General features: G+C 35.2%; 1 protein-coding gene across 1 annotated transcript; it reads left to right on the top strand.

The window, feature by feature from the left end:
* The first annotated feature begins 82 nt into the window (after window positions 1-82).
* Window positions 83-10,931, top strand: LOC107560318 (E3 ubiquitin-protein ligase RNF167-like). The gene is made up of 9 exons (XM_016244462.1): window positions 83-343; window positions 5,298-5,426; window positions 5,613-5,693; window positions 5,793-5,933; window positions 6,779-6,866; window positions 7,141-7,231; window positions 7,326-7,336; window positions 8,679-8,759; window positions 10,206-10,931. Exons 2-9 carry the CDS (start codon window positions 5,337-5,339, stop codon window positions 10,664-10,666), a joined length of 1,044 nt encoding a protein of 347 aa, XP_016099948.1. The 5' UTR covers window positions 83-343; window positions 5,298-5,336; the 3' UTR covers window positions 10,667-10,931.
* The last annotated feature ends 3,494 nt before the right edge of the window (window positions 10,932-14,425 follow it).

Here is a 14,425-nt window from a genome sequence, read left to right as displayed (position 1 = left end):
GTGGCCATCAGCCCCTGCAGTTCCTTCATGAATCTCCAGATGGATCCACGAACCTTTGGGAAACTCGAACATATCTCGCGATAATTGCAGTTCTCGCACTTCCCGTTGGCCTTGCAGAATTGTAAACAAACGTGTGATCGTAGTTCCACTAAGGGGCGAACCAGGCCAGTTCGTCGAGAAACTGACACGGATCCATGAGCTGTAAGCTTCGAGAAAGCATTTTTGGGAGAAAAACGCCTTGTTACAACGATTTTAGCCGAGTCAAAGCGAAGACGCGACTGGGGGACATTAGCTGGAATACGAGTGATAAGCCAGCTAACGTTAGCTGGCAGTCGCTTGTACAGTGAGTAAAGAATTACAGACATCTCAATTACATTTTAACCGACTCCTTGCCATTGTTTAATTTGAATTGTTTGTACACTTGGGATATAATTTGGGTTTTCGGAAATATTATCTTCCATGAGACAACAGGGATCGGGAAGTAGCAGCTCCAAGGCGGGGATGATCAATTTCTGATGAATGATTGTATTTCGTTCATTATCATAGTCACCAGTGAGGAGTTTTGGGATTTTGTTTAGGCCTGATTTGTTGTGTGTTTGTCTGCGTCAGTAAAGAATTAACGATAGAAGTGGGCTTAAAAAGTAGCAGTTGTTGTAAAGTCTGTGTATTGTCCATACATAACGAAAAAAGTACAATTTTGTTTTTCTATTTCCTAGAATTATCTAGGATTTGCCAGTAAAATACGCAAATCATCAGTAATATCATACCCAATGCGCATCCTTTGCCCTTCATTTTGTAAACAAAAATGTTCGTTCCATGTTTGTGGAGAAATCTAGAATAATGAATAACAACAATGCGTTGCAACACATACACACACAATACACGAAGTTCCTAAGAGAGTCAACAGTAACACTAATAGAAAATGACCATGTTCTTCGCACATGTATTATTTTTGAAGTACTAAGTATCTAATGATTTATCATGATTGGATAGCAAACTTACATGTAAATGAAATACGACTACTCTTAAATGGCTAAGAGCTCTTAGTTATTGGCTGGTGACTAGAATCTCCAAATGGCCGAATACTAGACTAACCTGTCCTGTTGAATTGTATCTCTTGACAATATCGACAGACTGAATGTTTACAGTGACAGAATCATAGCTGGGAAATATGCTTCCTTTCTTGTTGTTTTCTGTAGAAACTTGGCTAAAATACACACACATACTTGTGCACATGATTTATGGGGATTCTCCATACGTAAGGGTTTTTATACTGTACAAACTGTATTTTCTATCCCCCTACCCTAAACCAGGGTTGGCCAACGTTGGTCCTGAAAAGCCGCAGTCTTGCAGAGTTTCACTCCAACCCTATTCAGGTACACCTGAACCAGCTAATCAAGGTGTAAGTGTTACTAAAGGTGAGTTTTTATCAACGCTGGATCAAAACTGCAGGACTGTCACAGTGGCTCTCCAGGACCGATGTTGGTTATGTTCACACAAAACTACTGGCAATGTTAATTTAAAAGAAACGCCACTTAGTATGGTTTTTAAGCCTTTTGTTTTAGAAGGACACGGTAAGGGTGGTCATAAACCATGTTTATGTTGTAATACCCATGTTATTAAGACGTGCGTCCTCATAACCCTGTATTCAAGAACATGTAAATCAGCTGTTAAGCATAGTGCTTTGCAGTTTAATCTGTTTCTCAGGCTGAGGTTAAAGTGGTCATGAAATGCAGTTTCAGGCTTTTTTATGTTATGTTTCTGGAGGTTAGTTTATTTAGCAAAAGTTTTTTCTCACCAAAAAAGGTCCAGTATTTGTAAAAAATTATCATTTTCCGTCCTTGTTATCACTCTGTGGAAAACGCTCAATTTGATGGGGCATTACCTTGAAATGGTAATAGAAGTGGAAATAAGCATGCATTGCTGTGGACTGTCACAGTGGCTCTCCAGGACCGATGTTGGTTATGTTCACACAAAACTACTGGCAATGTTAATTTAAAAGAAACGCCACTTAGTATGGTTTTTAAGCCTTTTGTTTTAGAAGGACACGGTAAGGGTGGTCATAAACCATGTTTATGTTGTAATACCCATGTTATTAAGACGTGCGTCCTCATAACCCTGTATTCAAGAACATGTAAATCAGCTGTTAAGCATAGTGCTTTGCAGTTTAATCTGTTTCTCAGGCTGAGGTTAAAGTGGTCATGAAATGCAGTTTCAGGCTTTTTTATGTTATGTTTCTGGAGGTTAGTTTATTTAGCAAAAGTTTTTTCTCACCAAAAAAGGTCCAGTATTTGTAAAAATTATCATTTTCCGTCCTAGTTATCACTCTGTGGAAAACGCTCAATTTGATGGGGCATTACCTTGAAATGGTAATAGAAGTGTAAATAAGCATGCATTGCTGTGATTGGCTAATTTTATTTATTTCACACTTTCCACGGCCTCCTTTACAGCATGTTGTGTGTTTTGATGCTTGAGATGGCAAGCACTGTGATAGAGCTGTGAATGTTTGAGCGCGAGTCATAAAAAACTGAAACAACACAATCATTTGCAATGCAAAACAGTATAAACATAACTGTTAACATATTTCTTAAAAGACAGTGACAGTAAACGACCGTTGTGAAATGTGAACTCCAGCCCTGCATTTCTAATGCTCAGATCTTTAGGGAATCTATGTAGGTTTCCTGGAGATCTTTACATCCACTAACAGACAGAACAATATCTCAAATTTGTGACATCACAATTCTACCATATTTCAAACAATAATTAATATTTAGAGTTAGTTTTGAGTTCTGAAACTTGCAGTATGTTTTTTTTTAGCATGTTGTGTGTTTTGATGCTTGAGATGGCAAGCACTGTGATAGAGCTGTGAATGTTTGAGCGCGAGTCATAAAAAACTGAAACAACACAATCATTTGCAATGCAAAACAGTATAAACATAACTGTTAACATATTTCTTAAAAGACAGTGACAGTAAACGACCGTTGTGAAATGTGAACTCCAGCCCTGCATTTCTAATGCTCAGATCTTTAGGGAATCTATGTAGGTTCAATATCTCAAATTTGTGACATCACAATTCTACCATATTTCAAACAATAATTAATATTTAGAGTTAGTTTTGAGTTCTGAAACTTGCAGTATGTTTTTTTTTTTATTGCAGAGTAGCCTCTTCTATGTGTAAATATCAAGAACATTTAGATTCTTCTTTTCATGACCCTTTTATAAGTAGGCCAAGACTAGTTTAAAGTGATAATTACACAGTTCCTGTTGAGAAAGTCTCCGCATTTGATCTGGCCATGATAATAAGGAACCAAAACTTCCCATTTGCAAATCTACAAAACACGTTGGATGACTTTTAGACACACCTTGTGATGCATGTGTTATCTATTGTTTTGTTTTTCTTGAAATGAATTACATTGAAATGAATGCTCTTTTTGTCATTTCACCAATTCGCTACAGGGAGAGTTTATGAAATAAACCCAATAAAAGTGTTCTGCTTGATCGAGGTTAACACAATTTGAACTAGACAGACTTTTCTGAAGTAGTTTTACTTCCTTATTGGTTGTTGATGACTCATGTAAACCGCAGTTTCCCAGTTTAGTACCACTTGAAATCGCTGAATGTGCTCAGTACATTTTATGGTCAGGGTTAATTATTTATTGGAAAGATGAGTAAACTGGAATTCTCAGAATGACTTGATTTGATGCATTCATATTAAAAGTGGTTCATTTTAAAGAAGCTCTTAAAGGGTTAGTTCACCCAAAAAGAAAATGTTGTCATTAATTACTCAACCTCATGTCGTTCATCTTCGGAACACAAATTAAGATATTTTTGATGAAATCTGAGAGCTCTCTTACCCTCCCATAGACAGCTATGTAATTAACACGATCAATGCACAGAAACGTAGCAAGGACATCGGTAAAATAGTCCATGGGACATCAGGGGTTCAACCGTAATTTTATGAAGCTAGGAGAATACTTTTTGTGCGCAAAGAAAACAATAATAACTTAATTTATTCAGCAGTTCTTCTCCTCGAGTTACCGTCTTCCGCCATTTTGGAGAGTACACCAGAACGTAATCAATGTAATGAGCATTGTTTATGTTCAGTAAAAAGCGCGCTGGAGGTTCTGAGAGCTCTCAGATTCCATCAAAAATATCTTAATTTGTGTTCCGAAGATGAACGAACGTCTAACAGGTTTGGAATGACATGAGGGTGAGTAATTAATGACAGAATTTTTGGGTGAACTATCCCTTTAAGTAATAGTTTACCAACAAATGAAAATTCTGTCATCATTTACTCACCCTGGAGTTGGTCCTGAACACAGAAGATATTTTGAAGAATAACCAAACAGTTGACGTTAGCCATTGACTTACATAGTATGAAAAAAATATACTCTGGTCAATGGCTGTCATCAACTGTTTGGTTACCTTCAAAATCTTCAAAATATTTAATAAATATAAAATACTATTTAAAAATAATATAACAATAATCCTGTTTTACATTTCAGCTGTAAAATTACAGTACTAATATTTATGACTTATAATTTCTTTGTTTTTTTTTAATTTTGTTGAAAAAAGTCACTGGACTATTTTAACAATCGTCTTACTATCTTTCTGGGCCTTGAACGTGGTAGTTACGTTGCTGTCTATGCAGGGTCAGAATGCTCTCGGATTTAATAAAACAAAAAATCTTAATTTGTTTTCCGAAGATAAATAAAGATTTTAAGGTTTTGGAACAACATGAGGGTGTGTAATTAATAACAAAATTTTTATTTATTTATTTATTTATTTATTTTTAAAACTGCAAGATGAGTGTCCCGCCCACATTTCACAAGCCAATCAACAACCAGCATATAGAGCCAACTCCCGACCTACATTTTTTTTCGATAATCTGCTACACTCGGATGTAAGTCACAAATGTGAAAGAAAAGATATGTGGCTACTTCTGTTTCATTGGATCTTTAAAAGCTTATTAGTAGGTCACTGCATGATTATAGATTTTTTTGGTGTTCGCACATGACAGATCAGCCGTTGCTCACCAGTCTGCAGGCCATGTACAAAACCGTTGATAATCGTGACTACATCTTGAGGGGAGAAATGATTAATCATGAGTTGTGCTTTCTTAGAATCGATTTGTAAGTCAACAGTTAGGACTATTATAAAGTTAAATAAATCTGTAAATAAAAAGGGATTCATGTAGTGAAGAGATTGAACTGTCTCTTGTATACTTTTGTCAAAATTCTTTTTGAATTGTCACACTGAAAATGTTGAAGATTGTAAAATCATGCGTCTGTATGCAGGTCTTGATTGCCCTCATCAGTGGCCCAGCCTAATTCAGGATGGTGTATGTTGGGGCGCAGCTGGGCGTATCGGTGCTAGTCTTATTCTGCACTATGGCGCCGTCTCCTGGTCAGGCATATATATATGCTGTAAGTGTCTGCTTTCAGGCTTTCATTGGTTTTATGGTACAGTACATTTGTTGGGTATTTGGTTGCACCAAATCTACACACTTTACCTTTCAACAGTCAATATAAATGTTATAATGTGAAGCAATTGATTGCTTTATAATGGCTTTATACTGCAGCTGCTAATGGCCTGTTTTCTATTCCATGCAGCATTACAGTAACATGACCTCCATGCTATTTGAGGATCTGCCTGCTCTCTTTGGCCCTACTCTGCCAAAAGAGGGACTCATGGTAATGAATCTCTACTGCTAGACTTGTAGTTTTGGCCAGTAAATTAAGTAACTGCATATGAGTGACTAACTTCTTTCTATTTTGTTCTTTCTCTTCCAGGGTGTGCTGGTTGAAGCTCATCCTCAAAATGCTTGCACACCTATAGATCCTCCTCCTGTTTCTCCCACACCCTCCGATCCCAACAGCACTACAAAATACATTGTCCTTATTCGACGCTATGACTGTAACTTTGATATCAAGGTTAATGTTCTTGCACAGCTGTGCTATTCCAATAGATAGCAAAATACGGGCTATAAAAGTTGAAGTGTAAAGTAATATGGTCAACTGACAAGAATATATATACAACTAAAAAAGCATGTGACAAAAGACAATGTGAAAAAAGAAGTACAATTTGGCATGCTTATAAAAAACGTATGACTGCATACTTATTATGGAAATAATATACTTTAAAAGAATATACTTAAGTGTGATGTAAATGTAATGGTTTCGTCCACTTAGTCCATGCTTTCTGACTCACTTAAGTAGGACTTAAGTGCATCTTTGTGTAATTTCATAAGTACTTCTATTGTCTTACGATTAACATGGTTGCTGCCTATTGTACTGACAAGCATTTATGGTAAACTAAACTACTTTAATCTCAATTGAAACTTGTCATGCATTTAAATATATTTGTAATTATACATTTGTAATGATAAAGTCAAAAACACAATGTAGTTAATTTAAAACATATTAGTAAGATTTAGTATGTTAGTCAACACATCAAAATAAGTACTTTGAAGCATGACTAAAGATTAAAACAGCGATTAAAAAGCAAAACCTTTAATTTGACATTATTACAAAGTGCAATTTTTAAGAGTAATTAAGTGTGTAAAGAAACAGTCATGAAAGTAAATTTAAATTTACAAAATAAAATAAATCTTAAATGCACATTCAGTACAATGAAGCACAGTTCTTTTTCATAAGGGTATGTTATCCAGTGTCAAGGCTATCACAATGTTAGTGACTTTGTATGATCACAGGTATGTTTAATGTACAATGAATAACAGAATATGTGAGCAATATTGTTTTTTGTTTTTGTCTCATAGGTGCTCCATGCACAGCAGGCCGGTTTCAGTGCAGCCATAGTTCACAACATGTACTCTAATTCACTTCTCAGTATGGGATACAGCAATGGTGAGATTGACACACACACACACATTCTTTTGAGAAATTATGGGAAAATAACACCTGTGCATTTTCATAGGTTTGTTGTATACAAGTAATCAGAATACTACAGTCTTATTGGTAACTGAAAAAAAATCTATACATATAAACATATAAGCAGTGGTTCATTTCAGTACAGTTGATCCCCTGTTGAAAGGGGTTTAAGACATTTGTTGTAAGACTTTTACATACTTTATCATATTTGCAATACAGTCCATTTTTTGTCCATTTTGTTTTCGCTTAGACACCATTGCGGAGGAGATCGATGTTCCTTCTGTGTTCACAAGCTACTATGCCTCTCAGATACTGCGCAGCTTTATCATACCAGAGAAAGGGTGAGAATAATATAGTCTACATACATTCTTACACAAAATGGAACATTGATAGATATATGTCATTTGTATACACTTAAGTTCTCAAATAAAAAAGGTACAAAAGCTGTCACTGAGGCAGTACCTTTTCAAAAGGTACACCTTTGTACCTTATGTACCCATAAAGGGTGCATTTTAATACCTCAAAGTTACTTTAAAAAGTATATTTTAGTACCTAAATGGTATATTAGTATATTTTGAAAAGGTGCTGTCTTAATGACATATTTTGTACCTTTTTTCTGAGTGTACTCCACTTTAATTAATATTTTCTATCATTTTAGTATAATACCAGTAGTAAGTGATCAAAGCTATGAAATAAAAAACTATCACATTTACTGAAATGCAATATGTACTGACAATCAAGTCCAAAATATAGTGAAGTTACAAGGCGAAGATATGTCTGAGAAATTCATCACAACTGCTTGTTGTAAATCATTGATATAGTGATTTTTTTTTTTTCATGAAATCATCATGTTTGGGTGGTCTAAAGATGATAACAGCACTGAAATATTATGTGCAGGAGCATATACCAGAGTTATTATTGTTATCTAAAACTAAAAGCATAAAAATCATTTTTGTTACTTTAAAATAAAATGTCAACTGAAAGAAAATATTTAAAAACTTATTTCATTTCAGCTAGTTTCCATAGCAACATTTTACATTTTAATTTAGTTGAATTTTGTGTTATAAAATATAATAAAAACTATATACATTTAAAATCAATACAAATAAAATCACAAAAACATACAGAAAAATTACTAAAACTTTAACTACAATTAACATTAAAGAAAAAAAAATGAGTTACACTTTACTTGAAGGGGTGTGCATAAGACTGACATGACACCTACATAATCATGACATGACACCTTCATAATCATGAGATGACACATGTCATGAATATGAAGGTTTTTTTATGCATGTTTATGACAACTGTCATTAAGTGTCATTCGCTCCGTTATGTAATTTTTAATGCAAATATGACATTGTTTGAGATGTCTTTGTTATGGGCTATGGTTAGGGGTAAGGGTAGGGGTAGGGTTAGGTTAGGGTTAGGTCAAATAATGTCATATTTACATAGAAAATGACATAACTGAGCGAATGACACTTAATGACAGTTGTCATAAACATGCATAAAACCTCCTTTATATTCATGACATGTGTCATGTCATGATTATGAAGGTGTCATGTCAGTATTATGCACACCCCTTCAAGTAAAGTGTTACCAAAAAATGACATCTAATTCAAAATATTAACATAACAGTATCTCAATGATGCTGAAATAACACTGGCATAAACCACATGGTCAAACAAAGAAAACTCACCGATCACTGAGTTCAGAGTGGGTTCTGATTGTGAGCAAGACTGTTCTACTGGATCATCTAGCACTTTAATAATTGCATATTTTTCTCAGGTGATAATTATGATGTGTGTGCGATCTGCCTTGATGAATATGAAGAGGGAGATAAGCTGAGAGTGCTGCCCTGTTCCCATGGTAAGTGAGCTGCTCACGTCTGGGTTTGAACCTTTACACTTCTGTCTAATAGTTTAAACATATCTAACATTTGGCTGTTAAAGGTAAAGTGCACATATATTACAAGAAATTACATGTTTTAGTTTGACTTTCTTTTTAGTTGATTTTGAAAAAGCCAACTGAAACATTTAGAGCTGATTGGACCTGATCAGAGACACATTGGAGGTTTCTCACACATAAAACCAGGCAGCCTGTTTGACAGAAGTAAAATAATTTTTAATGGAAATTTAAAATTTACATAGTCACCCATGAGTTCACCTACATTCAAAAAAATGCAAACAACAGTGAATGACTGCAGGCAAAAGTGCTGATTTCACAAGCTACATCAATAATGAGTGCAAAAAGTCATTTTTCTTACTCGGTATATTTGTCATTTTCTTCAGTGCAAATATTGTCATACAGAAAGCACTCATATAAATTACACAAATTCTTTGACTATTTCTAATAAACATTTAATGCCATATTCATGTCATATTTCCTTTGAACTGAATGTAAAATTAGCATTGCCTTGTCTTTTTTTTGTTTAAATTAACAATTTTTAAGTGATTTATTTCTACTTATTTGAGTAAATATTATATAAAAATAAATATAAATTTCATTGCAAGAATCCGCTATGCATGTGATATGCTATGCATACTATTTTTATATTAAATAGTGTGATATTATAAATATCAGGCCATCCTGCTCTCTGAAATAATGGCTTCAAAGAATTGTCTAATCTCTGTGTGTAAAAAATATTCCTGCCAAACAACAACAAAATCTCAATGTCTTTTAATGTTTATGTAAGAAGTGGCATTTTTAAACCACAAAGAAAAACTGATTATTTTAGTAAATATTATGTAAAATAAATAGAAAATCCATGGCATAAATTGTTGTGCATGTATTATTTACTATCTTCAATTTAAATAGTGCTTTCATACAGTACTTGTGAAAAGTTTGGAAACATTATGATTTTCCAATGTTTTTAATGAAGTCTTTTCTGCTCACCATGGTAGCATTTATTTAGTCAAAAATACAGTAAATATGTGGAATATTATTACAATTTAAAATGACTCTTTTCTATTTGATTATAGTTTAAAATATAATTTATCTCTGTAATGTAAAAGCTGAATTTTCATCATCGTTACTCCAGTCTTCAGTGTCACATGATTCTTTAGAAGTCATTCTAATAAACACACTTATTTTAATTTGTAATACTATTTCACAGTATTAGTGTTTTACTATATTTTGAGCACTCCTTGGATAGTGTAAGAGACTTGATTAAAAATATTTTAAAAATCATAATGTTTCCAGACTTGTGACAAGTACTGTATGTATTGTTGAAATAGCATTTTAAAGGAAAAAATAGCTATTTTTTGTCCCTGTTCAGAATACCATAACATAGTTATTTTTTGTTCCATTATTCAGCTTACCACTGCAGGTGTGTGGACCCCTGGCTCACCCAAACTAAGAAAACCTGCCCAGTGTGCAAGCAACGCGTGACCCGTCCCAACCCAGAATACTCAGAGTCTTCAGATTCCGACGGAGAGTCGGGGCCACACGAGGCTGACGAGGAAGAGGAAGGAGCGACCAGCGAGGCTGATTCCGAGCGCACGCCTCTCCTTCGGCCCTCCAACCCCGCATCCCCTGCCTCCTCCAGCCCGCCTCCCTCTTACGCCTCCACAGTAACGTCAGAGGCAGCCGTCGCTACAGTAACAACCTCCGCACAGTGCTTGCCGCACACACCGCAGCCTGACGTGCCCCTGCTGGGATACGATGAGTACTACTCCCCCATAGAGGACTCGGATGAAGGTACGGATGAGGAGGAGGGTCACCCCTCAGATAGCGATACAACAGAGCTTATCGGACGGGGTGCTGTGCATGTCTGAGGGGTCGATTAAAAACAGCTTTGGTTGTTATAGGGTGTGTTTTCTCTGTTGTATATCACAGAGCTCATAATTGAGATATGCATCCACCTAGCTAGTGCGATCAACACTACACAGCAGTTTTTCTTTTCTTCCCTAAAATTTGGTCTGTGTCCAAATAGAAGTTAAAAGTAACTTTTTTTGTTAAGTGAATGAAACTTTCTTAAAAGTTTAGTTCACCCCAAAATGAAAATTCTGTCATTAATTACTCACCCTCATGTCATTCCAAACCCGTAAGACCTTCGTTCATTTTCAGAACACAAATTAAGATATTTTTGATGAAATGTGAGAGCTCTCAGACCCTGCATAGACAGCAACGCAACTGTAATGTTTCCAGGTCCAAAAATGTAGTAAGGACATTGGTAAAACAGTCCATGTGACATCAGTGGCTCAAATTCAGTTTTGCGAAGCTACGAGAATACATTTTGAGCGCAAAGAAAACAAAAATAAAATTTTTTTCAACAATTCTTCTCTCCCGAGTTACGTCTTCTGCCATTTTGGAGAGTACCCAAGGACGTAATCAGCATTGTTTACGTTCGGGAGAGAAAGCGCGCCATGAACGTAATCTGTGTAATCAGTGTTGTTCAAGTTTAGGGGAAAGCATGCGTATACATTGTGATACTCTCTAAAATGGCAGAAGACGTAACACGGGGGAGAAGAATTGTTGAATAAATTGTTATTTTTGGGGTTTTTTTGCGCTCAAAAAGTATTCTCGTAGCTTCGCAAAACTGAAGTTGAGCCACTGATGTCACATGAACTGTTTTACAGATGTCCTTACTACGTCTCTGGACCTGGGAACATTTCAGTTGCGTTGTTGTCTATGCAGGGTCTGAGAGCTCTCACATTTAATCAAAAATATCTTAATTTGTGTTCCGCAGATGAACGAAGGTCTTATGGGTTTGGAACGACATGAGGGTGAGTAATCAATGACAGAATTTACATTTTGGGGTGAACTATCCCTTTAACAAAATAGTCCATCCATAAATAAATAAATAAATTAGAACAGATAATTTACTCGCCCTCATGTCATTGCAAACCAATATGGATTTCTTTCTTCCATGAACAACACTTTCTAGCAATAAGCTGATTAGTTGTGCTTGATTAGGGAGACTTGCAAAACACTGTTCTACAAGACATTCAACAACACGTGTGAAGCCTGAATATGTGGAAGTACAAATGAGATTTTAAAGTTGCGTTGCGTTGAATGATGATGGTTCATACAAAAATAAAACATCTTTCATCAATTACTCACTCTTGTGTCATTCCAAACCCATAAGACTTCCATTAATCTTCGAACACAAATGAAGATATTTCAAATATTCTGTTGAAAGTCCATACAACCAACAATTTAATGCAGGGCTGTCCAAACTCGGTCCTGGAGGGCCGGTGTCCTGCAGAGTTTAGCTCCAACCCCAATTAAACACAGCTGAACCAGCTAATCAAGCTCTTACTAGGCATAGAAACTTCCAGTCAGGTGTGTTAAGGCAAGTTGGAGCTAAACTCTGCAGTTCTATCTATATTCGGAAGGTTTTACCAAGAAATTGTTTCATGTATCATTGACCTGTTTCATATAACACTTTATTCCTAAAACATGATGAAAAATCAATTTTTTTCTGATTTATGGATTGATAAAAAGAGTTGTAAATAAATTGTAGAACAACTATTTATCTAGTTATCTAGAACTAGTAGTAGAACTAGATATTTAATTGCATATGATTTCCTGTGGTTAAAGGGAACGGGTTCTTTACTGGACAATGAAATAGACATACTATCACATAATTCAACCCATGCTGTAGAATGGCTTTGTAGGTTTGTGGAAGTGAGCGTAAATATCTATTAAATGATCTATTTAAGATCTATACAGCTTAATTTTACGTTGACCAGACTGTGGTAAATAAATAACTGGATTTTCACAACAATTTATACAATGATTTTCTTTGGATAAATATAAACTACTTGAACTCGTTTAAAAACAACAAAGTTTAAATGACACGTAACCATATTATAATAAAGTGTTTCAATGTTTGAAATCAGAGACTTTTTTTTCTTTTTTTTTAAAATAAGTTTAAGCATTTTATGAAACCCCTCAAACGTGATCACGAATGGACCGAGGAGGGCCCCGCTCCCTACCTCGCACCGGGCCCCGCATAAGCTAAGGACGGCCCGGCCAATAGGATCCTGAGACCCTTAGAAGTTCACTGGTGAGTCTGATGATGCTGCAAGGAATTTAAAATCCACAATTTCTCCAAGAACCGTTCTCGTTTGGGGATGAAGTCTCCAAAAACCACACAGTGCCCTCAAAGGATCTACAGGCAGCTCTGGAAGAAACTGCACAAATGTGGCCACGAGAGTTCATTAAGGACAAAGTGCTCGCTCTCTGAAATAAAGGATTTTGGAATGGCCAAGTCCAGTATTCCAGTCTGTCCAATTGCAACGTTGTAGGGGAGACTAGAAGTGAATCATACAAGAAACCGTATATCCCAGTTAATGGATAATTCCCTTACAATCAATAGCTTTATAATATTCCCTGTTTTATAGTATAAATATGCAAGTAAAAATCTGAGTTACATATATTTTAATAGGAATATTAACATATTTATGAAAGGTTGTTTCATAAACAACAAGCTGTGGTTGTTAACATGTTAACATTTAGTTCTGCCCTACATGTAAATGACATTGAAAATATTGACCTGGACTTCTGTGCAAGAGAGAGGCGGACTTTTTGTGTGTGTGTGTGTGTGTGTGTGTGTGTGTGTGTGTGTGTGTGTGTGTGTGTGTGTGTCTAATAACTTAATCCTGAGAGGCTGGAACACCAACCTCCCCCTGTATAATCTTCTGGTGACATACAGTTACCTTACTCGTTTCTGGATTGTAGGCCACACAGTTACCTTACTCGTTTCTGGATTGTAGGCCACAGAATGAAACGAACACAACATGTGGAACCTTTGCAGTTACGCTGTTAATGTTCAAAGGTGTTTATAGAATATATGTATTAATAGTATAGGGGATCCTTTGTGAAAAAGAAGTGCACTTAATTGTACTCAACGTGCACTTGTGCTTCAAATCTTTTTTTTATTTTAACTATACTGGCAAATAATGTAATATTAATGAAATTAAATAACAAGTGGAATAAAAGACCATTAAAGGGACAATTCACCCAAAAATGTACATTTTGTCATTTACTCAACCTCAACAGGGTTATAGTTGGTTGAACTGTCCATTTAAGTGCTTAAAGAGAGACACTTTCATAACTTTTTAACACACTTAAGTAGACCTTTAAAGTGCACTTTGTAGTAATGTCAAATTAAAAGTTTACTTTAAACTACATTTTAAATAATTCTTCTCAATCTTTTGTTGTGCTTTAAAGAAGTGCACTTCTTTTGATGCATTGACTAACAAGAATACTTTATAATTCTAACTGTAGTGAGCTTTACATTTAAAATTAATATATTTTATCATTACAAATGTCTAATTACTAATATATTCAAACATATGACAGACGTAATAGAAATTACATTAAAGCATATTTTAATTTAGGCTCCAGCCCTGCGAACCTGCATCCTGCACTTCACTTCAAAATCCTCCTTAATTGGGTCAAAAAAAGATCTAATTGGACTAACTAAATTGCATATAATATAAATCTATCATACTAATTTATAAACTAATACATTGAATTGCAATTAACATCAAATTAATTGTCCAAAATATTACTTTCTGTCTGCA

Source organism: Sinocyclocheilus grahami, unplaced genomic scaffold (genome assembly GCF_001515645.1).
Source record: "Sinocyclocheilus grahami isolate Dianchi unplaced genomic scaffold, SAMN03320097.WGS_v1.1 scaffold720.1, whole genome shotgun sequence".
NCBI lineage: Eukaryota > Metazoa > Chordata > Actinopteri > Cypriniformes > Cyprinidae > Sinocyclocheilus > Sinocyclocheilus grahami.
This window is presented reverse-complemented; position numbering and strand designations above follow the sequence as displayed.

Bases quoted from the DNA above. Each gene is read 5' to 3' on its own strand.
- LOC107560318 (XM_016244462.1), top strand. From the start codon at position 5,337: ATGGTGTATGTTGGGGCGCAGCTGGGCGTATCGGTGCTAGTCTTATTC. The intron at 5,694-5,792 runs GTAATGAATCTC...TTTCTCTTCCAG, and splicing joins TGCCAAAAGAGGGACTCATG to GGTGTGCTGGTTGAAGCTCA. The intron at 8,760-10,205 runs GTAAGTGAGCTG...TCCATTATTCAG, and splicing joins AGTGCTGCCCTGTTCCCATG to CTTACCACTGCAGGTGTGTG.